Here is a 16,681-nt window from a genome sequence, read left to right on the forward strand (position 1 = left end):
ATAAATGTTACATTCGCTACAGTATCAATTCTCTTTAATTCAACATAAAAATGTACACTGTTTTACGAAACAAAATTTATCGTATGCATAACTATATGCATTACGTTTTGGTCCATATTCTGTGAAATCAGCACAAACTATTTTTGAAATTACTAGAATGCAGAATAAATTGAATGTCAAATTACTTAATGGAACGATTTGCTGTCTATCGGTTTACTGTAATATCTTAGAAAGTTGTCACTTTTAACCAGCTTGAAATACAAAATAATATCTAAGGTAATATTATTTACACGCAGAAGTCCTCCCTTAAAACTCTTTCTAGAATTCAAAACAGGACGAAAGTTTCTAATTTTAGTCCTCTCTGGTCTGAGGAATCTAGCATTATTCCCAGCTTATGCATTTTTTGTGATGTAGCAAACATTACGCAATGTCCGATTGTTGATCGGCTAGCTACCTTTTATGGCTTCTGGATACTGACAGGTACATTTGTCTCAATCTGATAATGGTGTGATTTCCATAACGTCTGCAAAATTTTGTTTAGAACAATGGATTCCAGTGTTGGGTAGTATGGCGTACAATGTCAAACATATTGTCAGTACATATATTTACTTCATGGGATTTATAATAGTTACTCGTTGAACATTCATCTTAATATCAAGTAATTCTATCAGAGAAGGCATGCGACATCTCCGTGAATTCAGAAAAAGAAACTGTGAAAAAAAAATACAGAAATTATCGTTTACTACACACAAAGTGTTACGTCAAACAGTCAAATCCTCAACAAAATTATAATTAGCTTCATTTACAAAGATGTCTTTACACAATTAAAACTTACAGGTGAAACTGGAATCTCACAATTGGAACATATAATCTATACGGCGCGTTTAAAAAATGTAAAAGTATAAGATCTTAATTATTTTACATTGTTTCAACTTTATTTTAGCATTTTTGACTGTTCCAGAATCTTTTGCAAGCGTACCAGTCACAAAACAGATCCGTAGATATGGCACACGGAAGCAGGTATATATCTTCATTTTTCATATTTTCAAATTTCAGCAAAACAGAATCATTAATAAAGAAATAGATGCCAGTCATTTCCAGATAATTTCTGAACACAACAAATGCTGTCTCGCCGATTGATTACGTTCATTAAAATCCTAAACATGACTTCACGCTCTGGTAAAGGGAACTACTGAAAATATGTATTCCATAAGATGCTGCCAGGGAAACAACCCCATTCAAACTTTGGAATTCCCAATCCTAAAATCAAAATCACTTTTTTGTAATGAATTTTGGTATGTATAGAATTGTCATAAATAGAGAGATCTAAACCTAAAATAAAGCAGTAGTACTCTATCATGCCCAGTCTAGGAGAACAATTTTTCCATTAGAATATCTATGATAAGAATATTGTCCAGAAAATGCGATGTATTGTTAAATGCGGTAACAATGTCTTCCAACGGCTCAACATACATTCTCTTCCAACAAATCTACGACAATTTGTTCCAATGGGAATGACAATCTGTGTTCCCGAATGTGACATAATATTGTTCAATAAAAAGAAAAGGGATTTACAATCGTCGTCACAGGTCAACATAGTATAATGTTTGACAGGACAACTAGTGAAAATCCTTTAATGAAATTGCATATGAGAAATATATTTGCAGAAGACTTTTGAATAGATACGAAAGACCGGTGGTAACATATCAATTTATCAATTTCAAGAATTCACGATTTCTTAATATGAATTTGTAAAGAAGAAATCATGTAGTATTTAAATGAAATCGAGAATTCTTGAAGTGTAATTTGTAAAATTATGAAATCTCGAACAATTGAATTCTTGAAGTTTTGACATAAAATACGGAAATCGTGAATTCATGAAGTTGTGAAATATTGACTAATTGAAATCTTGAATTAGTTAAATTCTGTAATATTGAAATCTCGAATAACTGAAATCGAGAATTCTTAAAATTCTGAAGTATTGAAATATTCAGATTTTGAAAAATTGAAGTATTGAATTTGGAAATCTTCAGGAATTCAATAATTCATAACATTCATGAAATCAAGAATTTACGACCTTTGCGTGAAACTTGAAAAATGTGAATTCATGAAGTTCAAGAGTTCAGGATTTCAAGTATTCATAACTTTTGAGGTAAATTTAGAAATCTTAAATTTCTGAATTGTTGAACTTCATGAATTCATGAATTTACGATTTCAAGAATTCATGACTTCTGCGTGAATTCACAATTTTAAGATTTCCAAAGTTTTGCGTGAAATTTGGAAATTGTGAATTTGTGAAATCGTGAATTATCAAACTTCACGTTCTCAAAAATTTACAAATTCAATATTTCACACTTTTGCTTAAAATTTGAAAATCGTGAATTTGTGAATTATTGAACTTCATGAATTCACGATTTAAAGAATTCTCGATTTCAAGAATTCCCTTTTTTGTGGGAAGTTTGGAAATCGTGAATTTGTGATATCGTGAATTATTGAACTTAAAGAATTTTCGATTTCAAGAATTCACGATATCAGGAATACACGATTTTTGCGTGAAATTTGGAAATCGTGAATTATTGAACTTCAAGGTTTTACGATTTCACGAATTCAAAATTTCACAATGTTTGCATGAAATGTAGAAATCGTGAGTTGTGAAGTGTTGAACTTCAAAAATTCTTGAATTCACGATTTCAAACCTTTTCGCAAAAATTATGCAATATTGAATTCAGGAATTCTTAAAAACGTGAAATCTTGAATTTCAATAATTCCACGATTTCAAAATTTCACGATTTCAAAATTTCTTCTACAAATCGCTATTGACATCGCGAATTCTTGAATTTCCGAAGTGCAATAATTCCCGATTTCCAAATTCAATATTCCAATTTTTCAATAATTCAATATTTCAATGATTCACAATTTCAAGAATTCTCTATTTCAATAGTTCAAGATTTCAATAATTCAATAATTCACAAATTCATAAGTTTCATTTTTTCATGTCAAATATCAATATTTCAATTATTCAATATTTCAGTAATTCACAATTTCCACAAATTCTCGATTTTAGTTATTCAGGATTTCAATAACTAAGAATTTCATAAAGTCAATATTTCAATAATTCAATATTTCACAACTTTATGAATTCACAATATCCATATTTCATGTCGAAAATTAAATATTTCAATTATTCAATAATTCAATGTTTAGTACTTTACAATTTCAAAAAATTCTCGATTTCAATTATTCAAAATTTCAATATTTCAGAATTTCACTAATTCAAAATTTCAATAATTCAATATTTCACAACTTCATGAATTCACGATTTCCGTATTCCATTCAAAAATTAAAGAATTTAATTATTCACGATTTCATGATATAAATAACACAAATAACACTTCAAAAATTCTCGATATCATTTAAATACTTCAGGATTTCTAACTCTCGAATTCATACTCAGAAATCTCGAATTCTTGAAATGTCACCACCGGTCTTTCGTAAATAAGGGCAGTTAATTTGACATTCATTTAAATTCGCGGTAAGTGAATGTGATATACAAGTAGACAAACCATATTACTTACTAAATATCTTAACTACCGATTGTAGCACATGTAATTAACGTTAAGAAGCGGAATTAGTTTATTTTGTCGTGTTAACATTACAAAAAAAATGTTTACACCAGGTGTAAAAAATGCACCCGTGAAAATCAATAGAAATTAACTAATTAAATATTTTTTTCTAAAATTAACATTGGTACTAATGTTGCCATCATAATATTTCTTATATGTATTGTTTTTCAATTCTACGAATAATTCAAAATTACTACACTCTTTTGCACAATAATACAAGCTTAATTTATTTGATACTACATTTGGTTGTAAAAAAATCAATATTCACTTTTTTCTCATAGAATTTCGTTTTCTTTCGTTAATGACATAAATAGTAAAACATAAAATTCCAAGCAATTTGCGTTTGGATGTATTATTATTGTTGTTTTTATTTTTACTGTCGAGCTTTGTATTGACAACCCTAAATATAAGTTTTCTTCAAACAAACAGCCCATACTATGTGTGTTACACCCTCACATAAAGCATTCAGGACTTTTCGTATGTTAGAATTGATCAGTAATTATTCCAATAAGCAACCTGTTAGCTAGTTGTTAGTAATATATGTCCTAGTCAAACATTATTGGAACTTAAAGATACCGTTTGGAAATATGAAATATATTTTATCTCAACCTTTTTTTTACTGTTGCAGGGCATTTCTGTACCTTAGATTTAATATAACTTTGTCTTATTTTGTGAAAGAAATTTTATGAATTTTGCCATTTCGCCATGGAACGACAACTTTGATATCCCTTAGGTGTAAATAGTAAATTACTTCTTATGGTTTCTTCTAAGATTGAATTCATTCAATTTTTTTCTTTAAATATTCTATTATGATAGGAGTTTAGATAGATTGCTTGATATCTCATTAAAGGAGACTTAAAGGTTTATATTTACCAAAACATGGCTTAAATATGGAAGTCTCCAAGAGAATTAGAATTTTCTTCTTCTCGAATCATATTGCATGCATTTTTTATACAATTTATTCATTGTTGAAGAAAATATTGGACGCAAATGGAAATACTTTTAAGGTTTAGGAGTATATCGCCAAGACACAGAAATATTCTATAAACGAACAACATCGTTACCAATATTTTACCTGACCATTACATGTTCTGCCGTACTGTCCCGTACTTAAAATATTTTTAAAAAGTTGTCTCCCTTTGAAAATGAATTCCATTTGTAAAGAAATAAAAATAAACAATTGTTGAAAACTGTGTTCCACCTAGTTATGTGAAATTTCAACACTCACACGCTATTGCAAATGCATCAAAACGAACATGTGTAACAGTTGTTATATCAGTATACACACTATCATTACAAAAACTAAAAGAACAAGTGTCAGTATTCTGATATAAGCATTGAATTTCGGAAAAGGATTGCCTAAAGGGGTCCCACTTCTGGGGCCGTATTCATAAAGCATCTTAAGTAAAAGAAATTGATTATTTGCTTAAGTATTACTTAAGTAAGAAATTTATTTTACTTAAGTATATTTGTTATTCATAAAACAGCTTAATAAGTAATTCTTGGATTTTTTTGTGGCCAAAAACATTAAAAAAGAACTACATTAATTTCAGACAGATACAACATGCACAATTATGTTTAAAGTGCTTTTATCTGAAAAACAAAACTTTAATCGTACTCACGACGCTATTTTATTTTTTGACTTAAGTCATTTCTTACGTATCTTAAGTTTAAGCTGTTTTCTGAATAGGACTTAAGTTTATTTTAGACTTAAGCTGAAATCACCACAAACTGAAGTAAAATCTTCAACTTAAGTCAAAAATTATACTTAAGATGCTTTATGAATACGGCCCCTGGACAGTCAAACGCCTTTAAAAACCCACCATTTTCAAAGAACTGTTACACATGTTTGTTTTGATGCATTTGCAATAGCGTGCGAATTTTGAAATTACACATAACTAGGTGGAAGACAGTTTTCAGCAATTGTTTACTTTTATTTCTTTAATAAATGTAATTCATTTACAAAGGGTGACAACTTTTTTTCAGATTATTTTAAGTACGGGACAATACAGCGGAACATGTAATGATCAGGTAAAATATTGGTAACGATGTTGTTCGTTTATCAAACATTTCTGTGTTTTTGTGATATACTCCTAAACCTTAACATTATCAGTATGCGAAGCCTTCAGTTTTCAACAGTTTAACAGATCAGAAATTTTCAGTATGGACACAGCTGTTGACCAGTACCAAAAATGACCATAAAATCTGTGAAAAAAATCCGTTTGTCCATCTAGAGACGTAAGAGTATTAAGAACTTGCAACTTTTTTGACGGACGAACGAAAGAATTGACGTCTTTGCAGAGTAAATGGGACGATGGTCTGGTCTTATGCAAATAGGAGCATTAGGAACTTGTCCGAGTCAGGGAGGTCATTGATGTATCGCTGGAAGGTGAGAGGTAGCATGACATATATATGGGGGGAATGGGACACAGGATGCAGCATGGATTAAACAGAGGCGATATTCAAAGCTTGTATGATGAGTTTGTCTAGATTTAAAAACAATGTGTACATTTTAGACTCAGAAAGTTGATGAACCAAGGTCCACAGATTTGACTAGCTTGAGGGACTCGGATGGTATGGACAGTACAAGTAGCTTGGAGTATGGTACTATTATCTTTATTTTGTTGTGCAAGATGACAGCATACTACTTGAATTTAAAAATCATTATTATATTTAGTACAAAGGTCAGAAACGTGTACCATGCACCCCTCGACTTTTTTCATAGGTACCTAATTCTTTGGCAGGACCAGCTCTTTCAAAGTAAGAAAATGCTCCCATAAAAACTCTTAAAACTATATATATGATTTCACTGTTTAAATGACAACCGTCCTTTTTGGAAAGTACAACCATGCAGATTATAAACATATCTTGATCAGTTTTGATGACAAAACAATACAAATGGTACAAACCGTAGCTGATATATTTATATTTTATTCTCAGTATTCTTATGTTGATTAACTAGTGTAGATATTTATGAATGAAAATAAGAATACATGTGTTACGAAATTCCAACAAGAGTGCCAGAATGTCACAATATACGCCCGTCACAGCAAATGTCTTTGCATTAGCACCTGTATTTGCAAATGGAAAAGTGGTCATGGTTTTTCCCTACGGTCAATTATAAAAAAAAATATAATGTAAGTTATTTATAGTAATATCTAAGGGAAGTTAATCTTAAAATAAATAAATAAATAAATAAAAAATGTAAGTCCCACATAAATACTTAACAGGTAGTGATAGGTCAAAATATACCTCAGAATTGGATGTAACGTGCATGTTGTACTACAGAAAAGTGGTCTCGATTTTTCCCTACGACGAGTAATGAAAAAGTTACAATATAAGCTATTTATAGTAACAACAAAAGGAAATATTCTAAAGAAGGGACATGCGCATGACACTCCGTCTCATGATGGTGTACAATTGTGCCAAGTTACATCAAAATCCGTCCATGCATGAAGAAGAAATGCTCCGGACAATGTCATTCTTGTATCTGACCTTTGGCCTCTAAGTGTGACCTTGACTTTAGACCTAGGGACCTGGTTATTGCGCATGACACTCCGTCTGATGATGGTAAACAATTGTGCCAAGCTACATCAAAATCATTTCATGCATGAAGACGATATGCTCCGGACAAAGCCATTCTTGAACTTGACCTTAGACCTAGGGACTTTGTTCTTGCGCATGACACTCCGACTCATAATGGTGAACAATTGTGCCAAGTTTCATCAAAATGCCTCCATGCATGAAGAAGATATGCTCCGGACAAAGTCTGTGGACGTCGAAAGGCCGCCCGCCCATCCGCCCGCCAAAGGCGTTCCCATAATACGTCCCGTTTTTCAAACGGGCGTATAAAAATTGTTAAAAAATTACATATTCTAAGTTTTAATTAATTCAAATGTACCAAACAATTTTGTTTTGGAGTTAAAATCTATTAAGTGATTTTCTAAATCAGTATTTTGTTACTATTATGGTAAATTATTGTATCTAAAACCAGATATTCTCAGCTAGTTTTCATTAAATGAACCAGTGTCTCTACCAACGACTCAAACATCTTTTACCACGAAACTGAATTAAGTGATCAAATGAATTGTTGTCAATGAAATAATTATGTCAGCTATCAATTTCGCAGACCTAGAGTTAACGCTTAATTGGAGGAAGAATCAATATGTAAGTACCTTACACATGTTACATTCAACCGCCTTGATTTGTTGCATCAATTCTTTAGAAAATATTTCCGAAACATGATTATTATTACTTATTTTGTACAAAACAAATACAATATTTTTTACTTGTCAGACGGTTTGATTTTATTTCCGTAACACACTTTAAAATACGTTACCAATACCATTGTTTTATATATATAAGAAAGACATACAAAAAGAAGTGGAATATAATCTGGAAAGCCATCATTAACACACTTATATTATTAAAACTGTTAGGGGTAAATTTTAAGATATTTTTTCTGCTACCTCAAAGATTGCCTGAAATATATATGACACACTTTATTTATCATTCTGGCCTATGATCATCTGTCTCTTGCTTTCCATTTATGAATAATAGGTTATAAAGCAATACATTATTCATAACAGTTAACCAACAAGAGAGCAAATATGCTAAAATAGGTTACAGAAAAGTGAAAATGTCGTAAGTGGTGTCTTAATCAAGAAGTACACATTGCAGTTTTTGTAACACTGCTACCTCTAATTTTGTGCAGTTAATATTTTTTTTAGACATTTTTTCATGATTTTAGATTAGAGTGTTTTAATAATTTTAAACAATCCATCCATTTTTACTATATAAGAGAACACTGTTTAGGGTAGCACAGGGATCATGAGGGCAGTTCGTCTAATGAGCAGACTCAATCAAACCAAGACGGCAATCATTTTGCTTGGTTTGGTTCCACGCTTTCAAAGGATCATCTTAAATATATTAACTTTAACAACAGTCTTTTGTACCAAGGGATAGATGTAATAAGACTCCCCGTACTAGGATTTAGTGTTGCTAGATTGTCTGGTCCTTTGGGATCATTGAGTCCATACAATTTTACAATAACAGAATTCCTCTTAAACTGCTACCAGCGGCGTAAGGGGTCTGCACATTTCATTACCTTTCTTTGATTCAAAAACCTGAGTCTGCTGTTAATTTGCTTGGAAGAACTCTATGGTTCCGAAGGATCTTAAAAATGTTATTATAATTTCTATGGCAAATGTTTTCGGCATTTCTCCGTGTCTGCACCCAGGTACTCAGCATCGTCCTAGAATGTTGATTAATGTTATTTGTTTTCCTAACAATCTAGTATCATTAAAATAATAAATATAAATCTAGAATATTTAATAAGATTAGAATTAGATTAATTTTATTACGGTGGTATTACTCATTTTTTAAGTATTTTGAAACATAATGTAGTCAATAATTTTATGTTATGCAATATTTCAGATGATATTAAGGATATATCACGATATCTCTAAATGTTACAAAATTATAACTATACGTTTCGTTATTTTATATCCATGAAGTTAACATGCTTTCCCAATATATTGGCTTTCTACCACCTAATATTGCTCATATTCTTGACGGCTGTTTGCAAATTTGTAAATAGTAATCTAAAGATGTATATTTCATCAGGTTTAAATATGTCAAAACAAAACGTTTTATTTTCATGTAAATGACTGCATACGCATACTTTGAGGTCACAAAAAGACAAAGGACAAGTATCCACTAGGAAAACAATGTACAATTAAGGCAGCCTCCAACCGTAACCCTGTATCTGTGTTTGGGCGTGTGGAGAGGTGATAAATACAGAATATATACATACAAATGTAAAATACAAATTCAATGTAAAACGCAATATCTTATTGGCAACAATGAGTAATGAAACTATCAATTGTTAAAAAAATAATACATACAAATGAAAAAGGAACATTGGATTTTTAATGAACGTTTCAGATGAGATCTTGTTAGCTCACCTGAGCACGAAGTGCTCAAGGGTGAGATTTTGAGGTCAGTGATTGTCTGGCGTCCGTCGTCGTCCGTCCGTCGTCCATCAATATTTCCCAGTCTAAACCACCAGTCCTATTTTGATGGAATTTCATAGGAATGTTCCTTGCATGATCGTCAGTAATAATTAGTCACAGAAATGAATTCCATACAGAACTCTGGTTGTCATGGCAAGCGAAAACCACCGTAGCTACAAATTTGATATTTGGTATGTGGCATCATCTTATAATCTTTTACCAAGTTTGATCAAATTATCCCCCATGGGTCAAATATGGCCCCGCCCTTGGGGGTCACCTGGTTATCATTGATTTATGTAGGGAAAAAATGAAAATCTTCTTGTTTAAAACTACTGTGCCTATGTCTTTGATATTTGGCATGTAACATCATCTAATGGTCCTTTACCAAGATTGTTCAAATTATTTCCCTAGGGTCAAATATGGCCCTGTCTCGGGGTCTCAAGTTTTATATAGACTCTTACAGGAAAAAAAGTCTTGTCTTAAACCACAAGACACAGGCCATTGATATTTGGTATGTAGCATTGCCTGGTGGTCCTCTACCAAGATTGTTCAAATTGTTACCCTGAGTGAAAAGAGGCCCCGCCTCGGGGGTCCGAATTTTATATATATACTTCTATAGAAGAAAAACAAATTTGAATATCTTCTTTTCTGAAACCACAACACCTAGGCCTTTGATATTTGGTATGTAGCATTGCCTTATAGATCTCTGCCAAAATTGTATAAACTGAAACCCTTGGGTAAAAAGAGGTTCAACTCCAGGGATCCCAAGTTTTACATAGACTTATAAAGGAAAAAACGTCTTGCCTAAAACCACAAAACCTAGGCCTTAAATATTTGCTATGTAGCATTGCATTGTGGTCCTCTACTTAGTTTGTTCAAAATTTTTCCCTGGGGTGACAAGAGACCTCGCCCCGGGGGTGCCAAGTTTTACCTAGACTTATATAGGAAAAAACTTTAAAAATCTACTAGGCTGAAACTAGGCTTTTGATATTTGGTATGTTGCATTGCCTAATAGTCCTTGAAGCCATACCCCTGGGGTGAAAGCTGCCCTGTCCCGGTAGACCCAAGGTTTACATAGACCTATATTGGAAAAAATATAAAATATTTTTGTCTAAATGTTCAATGCTTAAGCCTTTAATATTTGGTATGTATCATTGTCTAGTGGTTCTCTTACAAAATTCTTCAAATTATGCCAGGCCCCGGGGGTCACTTGTACATGAGTTATATAGGAAAATATACTTCAAAACTTATCTGATCAATTTTCCTAGATTGCTTAATTATAATTACCTGATGACCCCCAAGTAATTAGGGGTCACTTGACTGCGACTTTGGCCTACTTCTTTCTTGTTTCTTTTAAGGTATAGCCTTGAAATGTGGATGACATGTACAGTTTTGCACACCGATCATAATAAAAATAAATAAAAAATAACCCAGCAACATAAATGTGTACTATCTAATGGAAATCAATCCATTTTCACCGATATGTTTTAAAAAATTACTCAACAAACAGATTTAAGCATCCCTAAGTAGGTCAAATGTTTACATGTATCACTGGAGGCCACTATCATTCACTTCGTGGATGGAGTTATCCCATAATTCGTTGCAAATAATTAACAGCTAGACTACACCTAAAGTCTATAAATTGGTTCTGTACACAACAAGTCACATACACCTGATATCAACATAAAAACGTTTGTGTCATAGTTTCAAAATTGTTTCAAGTCTCCACAAGCTGGCTAAACAAAGGTGAATAGACCATCGCGAAAACCTCTGGGTCAAGTTTACATGAACCTAGCAGTTTTGTCTTTTAAAGTATTTTCATGGCTGACTATTCTTTTTGATGCTCTTAAAACAGATTCCTCTTCCTCTCAAACACAATAGTAAGCTTATGTCATTAAGGTTTGTGAATATAGCTTATATTTTAGCAACTTGGCTGTTGGGCTTTAAAAGAGAAAAAAATCACTTAAAATATTGGGACTGAAATCTTAACAATAAAACTATGCTTGGCTTAATTCATAATAGGTGGCGCGACTGTTCAAATATGTCGGTTGACTAGGCGTACAGACGAAGCAATCTCACTGCTTCAGAGAATTGGAACTATATTTAACAGTGTTTAAAAACCTAAAAACATAATATTTCTTTACCATTACTATAAAAATAACGATACAATAAAATAAAGTTTTTGAAATGGTAACATAACATGTGCAAAGTTATAACAAACAGATTCCTTCTTCAAATTAGTGTTACACTATATTTTTAGTTTACATTATATGTTTATATTAAGAAGTTAAACCAGTCTCCAGTTAATTGATAACAGTTTTATTTTCAAGTTATTCAGTTTTACGTTTATCTTGTTCCAAGAGATGGTTGTGATAGCATTGGTTAAAGAACCTAATTTGGAGTAAATAATTTACCTTTAAAGTAACAAAATATATATTGCCACAAACTATGCCCCATCTTCTGTCCAAGCAATATTTGGCTACGTTTTGCAGATTTCATATGAGTGGGAATTTGAAAAGTGTTGCTGTTATTCCATAGCTCTTGCCATTTGCAGAACCTTACGTGGTTGAAAATTATCGAAATGTTTCAATGACTCTCGAATTTTTAGATTTGACTCTTGAAATGATCTGCAAATTTCTCTGCCAGTGTACTGTCATGTCCAGTTGGCATAGGTTCTCAGACCTAGTGCCAGTTGTCTCCACAATATATAAAGCTTTTCGAGTCACCTTTGGCATTTTGTACTTTTGCACTCAGAGATGTTTTTTCTCAAGTTTGAGTTCTTTTTCGTAATTTTTACGTGCTCGTTTGAAGTCTTCATAAAAATGTGATTGTCTATGTTTCTTCCACAAACGTTCAGATTTGCGGCCGCTCTTTTAAGATGAAAGACCTTTTCTGTGAACAAGGGTTTTTGAGCGCGACGGATGATTGTATTTTTCTATAATTGGTGCCTTTGGGTTCATACTCTTTTCTACTGCTGTCTAAAATTCATCGATAAATGAGTCGACATTTTTAACTGCGCAGTGTCACAAGAAATTACTTCAACACCATTCACAACTTCCGTAAGGACTAGATCAAGAATGTTACCACTAATGTATGTACATGTACTAAATTGTACATGCTGTTGCAAACCCATGGCGTACAAGGAATTGTTTAATTCCGACCAGCTCTTTTACCTCTGTACTGATTCAATATTTTCAAATCTTTTAACCTTGATGTCACAATAGGATTAGGTCTACATCTCGTTAATTGTCCAATTTGGTGTAGAAAATTGCTGTCATACACTTAAAATCCATTATTGAAAGTAACAATGGTGAATGGACGTTTACAAAGTGTTTATCAACAATAGATATGTCACAATTTATTGCATGTGATTGTTTTTGATGCTGATTCTGGAACAACACATGTAGCAATCCAAAACAATAATGACACAAACACATCAAGCACACATTCACGAAACCACACTCAAAAAATCACGCCTCAACTCTCACTTTTAACGACACCAAAACGAGACCAAAATCAAATCAATTCAGAGCTCAAAAAGTGCAGCCTAACAATATGGCGCAAGTGCAAACAGCATAATATTCTGATTCCTATTTTTAATGTCAGGCATGTAGGTTAATGAAGGCATGTAGGTAATCAGTAATTATCATTCAACTAGCTGGAGATTCATCAACCGGTGTCCCGTCAGTAACAAGACCCGCCTCTGAAGGGCTCGAACCTTCGACCTCCCGAAGGCCACCGCAGCTCGGTCGTTTGATGGGGTCTTAGGGTGAGGATGGTAGGCACACATGGTCCTACAATACAATGTTAACTCAAAGCGTGGGTTAGAACTTCAAAAAGCGTTCATTGTTATACATGATAAAATGCATGGGCTATTAATAGCCATAAAAGAGAATGTGACACAACAGGTTTGTCTTCCAGTAATTACAGTACAAATGATCAAAAGTGCATATTGAAATGTTAAAGTTTTATAACTTACAAGTAAAAAGTTATTGTTGACGACAGAGTCTATTAAAAAGTTTTTTTCAGTATATTTCATGTGTTTATTCCATATTTTTAATGGTTTCAAAATGGTTTCAATGATCTTCTTGTATATACGTCGGTATCAATCTCTATTCTTATTGGGATCGATATAGAACATGTATCATAATCTCCATTTACCGTTAGCAACAGCTTCATCATTAACCATTATCAATCGTCAACATCATTCATTCATTAATCAGAATTAATCGTAATTTTCATTATCTATTCATTATCAGTTAAACAGTCAAAGCATTAAAGCTTTGACATCGACGTCAATCATATTATAGAATAACTTGTTCATAATAGTAAAGAAAGTAGAATATTTGGTGTTTCAACAGGAAAAGCTAACATGTGATAAAAATAATATTACATGTGTGACATTTTATATTGAAATTATTAAACTCGTTGAATAAAATTCATAACATGCTCCGCAGAGCTTCGCATTTCATTATTTTATTCAACTCGTTTAATAAATTCAGTATGAAAAGACACTCATATAATATCCTCTATATAATCCTATATGAGCATGCATACATATATATTTTTATAGAAGTTACAGTTCTAGAAGAAGTTTTTATCAACTTCTATGCATGATAACATCCCAATATTTTCTATACCTTTCCTTTGCTTACTAATATAAATGTATTTTATAAGGAAAGAAACTGCTGGAAATTTCTATAAGGTCCAGCTATTGGAGCACTATTTTATGCCCTACATTTTTTATACAAGAAGTTTTTAAAGGAGTAGAAAAAAACAATATGTTGATTATAAAAGGCAGGACCACAAACAATAACATCTTATAAGCCAACAAAACACATTATTATGTCCGAAGTAGTTACTAGCACAATTCAACCGACATGTTTCCGATGACGTAATCCGATGTATTGGCTCAGATGCTTCTGACCGTGTAATGGACATTATTGCCATTTACTGCGTTATTTCTTTTTTTATAACAATAAATTTTTTTTTCATAATTTTTTAACATACTTACGAGAAATCGATTATTTGAATCAGGCAATCATATAACATATCAACATTAATGAATTTTTAACGGAAATACACTAGGATAATGTCTAGTATTTCCCAAGAGCGTACTCCCAGGGAAATATGATAGGTCAGGATTTATTACTAAATCATTATGAAACTTTATGTTTATATCAATTTTAATACCTATCATAACATTATCTGGAAAAACGTTTCTTGCGTATATATGTGGCCTTCACTGTTGAATATTCATTCTTGCTTTTTTCCACTTTCCCCTAACACCCAATCCTTTATCTAAACCTTATCTTAAACCCCTATTGTATTGTGAAATCATTAGTTTTCTTGGGGGACTAAAATTTCGTGGATTTCGTGGTTGAGTCAATCCACAAAATTAAATCCCAAAGAACAAGTAAACTTCCCATTCATTTTATGTTCAAAAGTTGAAATCCACGAATTCATATCCCCACAAAATTGTTGTTTAGACCAAACCACAAATTTAATGATTTTACAGTATTTGCATATAATTAAACCTTACTCCAACTTCCTTGCAATAATGACTATCTTGTTAAAGGTACTGTAACAGTAATGCATATATTCTGTGATACATTTGTAATATTTTGGAAAAATATCAATTGTTTTAGGCTTATACAAACTGTTTTATACGGATGCATATTTGTATAAGTATACCAAATCTGCTGGGCGGGTATAGTCTAATGCGCGATATGGATGTGTGTCTCATATTCAAACAGGTATCAAGGAAATCTCATGTTACTCAAAGATAAAAATCAATTAGTTTATCAAATATTGTCGCCGACTTCAGGTTGGCGGCTAAGGACTTACTTATTAATAACAGAAGTTTATTGTATGGTAGGGTATTTTAAACGAGGATCTTTCATTGGAAGAGCGAATAAAAAGTTATTGAATAAATGTTAATACCACTTAAACGCTGAATAAATCTCTTTTTTTCAGCTGCTACTTCGAATGTTATTGATCAAGAGCTTTTGGCGTCTTTGAAAAGACAACAGGTACCAGTATAGTTTATATGTATAAACACAACCATATGCCATTTTGTTGTTTGATTGCTGGTAGTTGTTATACACCCAGTACAATTGCCTCGTATACCAGAGATCTTCCTTTGTTCCACTGGGATGTGTATTACTTGCCGGCGATTAGATAAGCCAAGGGCAGCTTATTTACTACAGTCGTAATTTAACGAACGAGATTGATACGTTCATGAAAAGGCAAAAGATATAACCTGTCTTAAATTGTATGCGATTTGTTGAGAGCCATGTCATGGTACTTCAATCGTTCCAGATTTAAAGTGTTAAGGAATAATGAATTTCAACTTGGATTTATAAATATGACTTTTTGTTTACTATGCCTCAACGATAACTTGATATTTACAAACATGACTATAAATAGATTAAAATAGAACATAGTGAATTAGACAATTTTCTAACATGTTAAATACTGAATATTTCTAGTTTTAGTACTTTTTATCACCAACTACAAATTAGCTCAGAGGTAAAACATACTCTCCATTATAAATAGATCGTTTGTCGTGTGGGTCGACATATAGACCCATTTAATAGTGTACCTTCTTTTAAAGAGTATTCAATTCCTACAATAAGCCTACTTTTACTTAAAATTTCCATGGGGCGTAGGTTCAAACCCGACTGGGACCATTTCCCCCTTACTTTCCTTTTTTCCTAGTAAGTTTTTCTTTTTTAAGACTTGTTATTGATTTATTGTACAAAAGTGAACATTTTTCATATGATGAATGATTTGTTGCTGTTCAAAGAGAATTTGAACAGAAAGGGGTAGAGTTGGACATCTTTAAAAATACTTACAGTAAAAGTTCTCTATTTTGCCTTTACTCTTTCGAACACATATTGTGGAAGGAATGAGCACAATTTAAAACAGTCCCACAGGACTGGACCTTAATTTTCAATATTGGAGTTAGAGTTGTGTCACATTAACTTGAGACAACCTTTGAAAAATGAATTTCGCAGCTTTATTTTGTGTTTTATAATTCTT

At 32.2% G+C, this 16,681-nt stretch overlaps 1 protein-coding gene across 3 annotated transcripts in view; it reads left to right on the plus strand.

The window, feature by feature from the left end:
* LOC123532767 (uncharacterized) overlaps nucleotides 1–16,681 on the plus strand; it is a 61,615-nt gene that overhangs the window by 12,417 nt on the left and 32,517 nt on the right. For all 3 annotated transcript variants that reach the window (XM_053517612.1, XM_053517611.1, XM_053517614.1), the window contains 3 exons: nucleotides 962–1,020; nucleotides 6,140–6,227; nucleotides 15,614–15,669. In XM_053517612.1, coding sequence (XP_053373587.1) covers nucleotides 962–1,020; nucleotides 6,140–6,227; nucleotides 15,614–15,669 — 203 coding nt within the window. The remainder of the gene's footprint in view (nucleotides 1–961; nucleotides 1,021–6,139; nucleotides 6,228–15,613; nucleotides 15,670–16,681) is intronic.

The sequence above is a fragment of the Mercenaria mercenaria genome, chromosome 11 (genome assembly GCF_021730395.1).
Source record: "Mercenaria mercenaria strain notata chromosome 11, MADL_Memer_1, whole genome shotgun sequence".
Taxonomy (NCBI): Eukaryota; Metazoa; Mollusca; class Bivalvia; order Venerida; family Veneridae; genus Mercenaria; species Mercenaria mercenaria.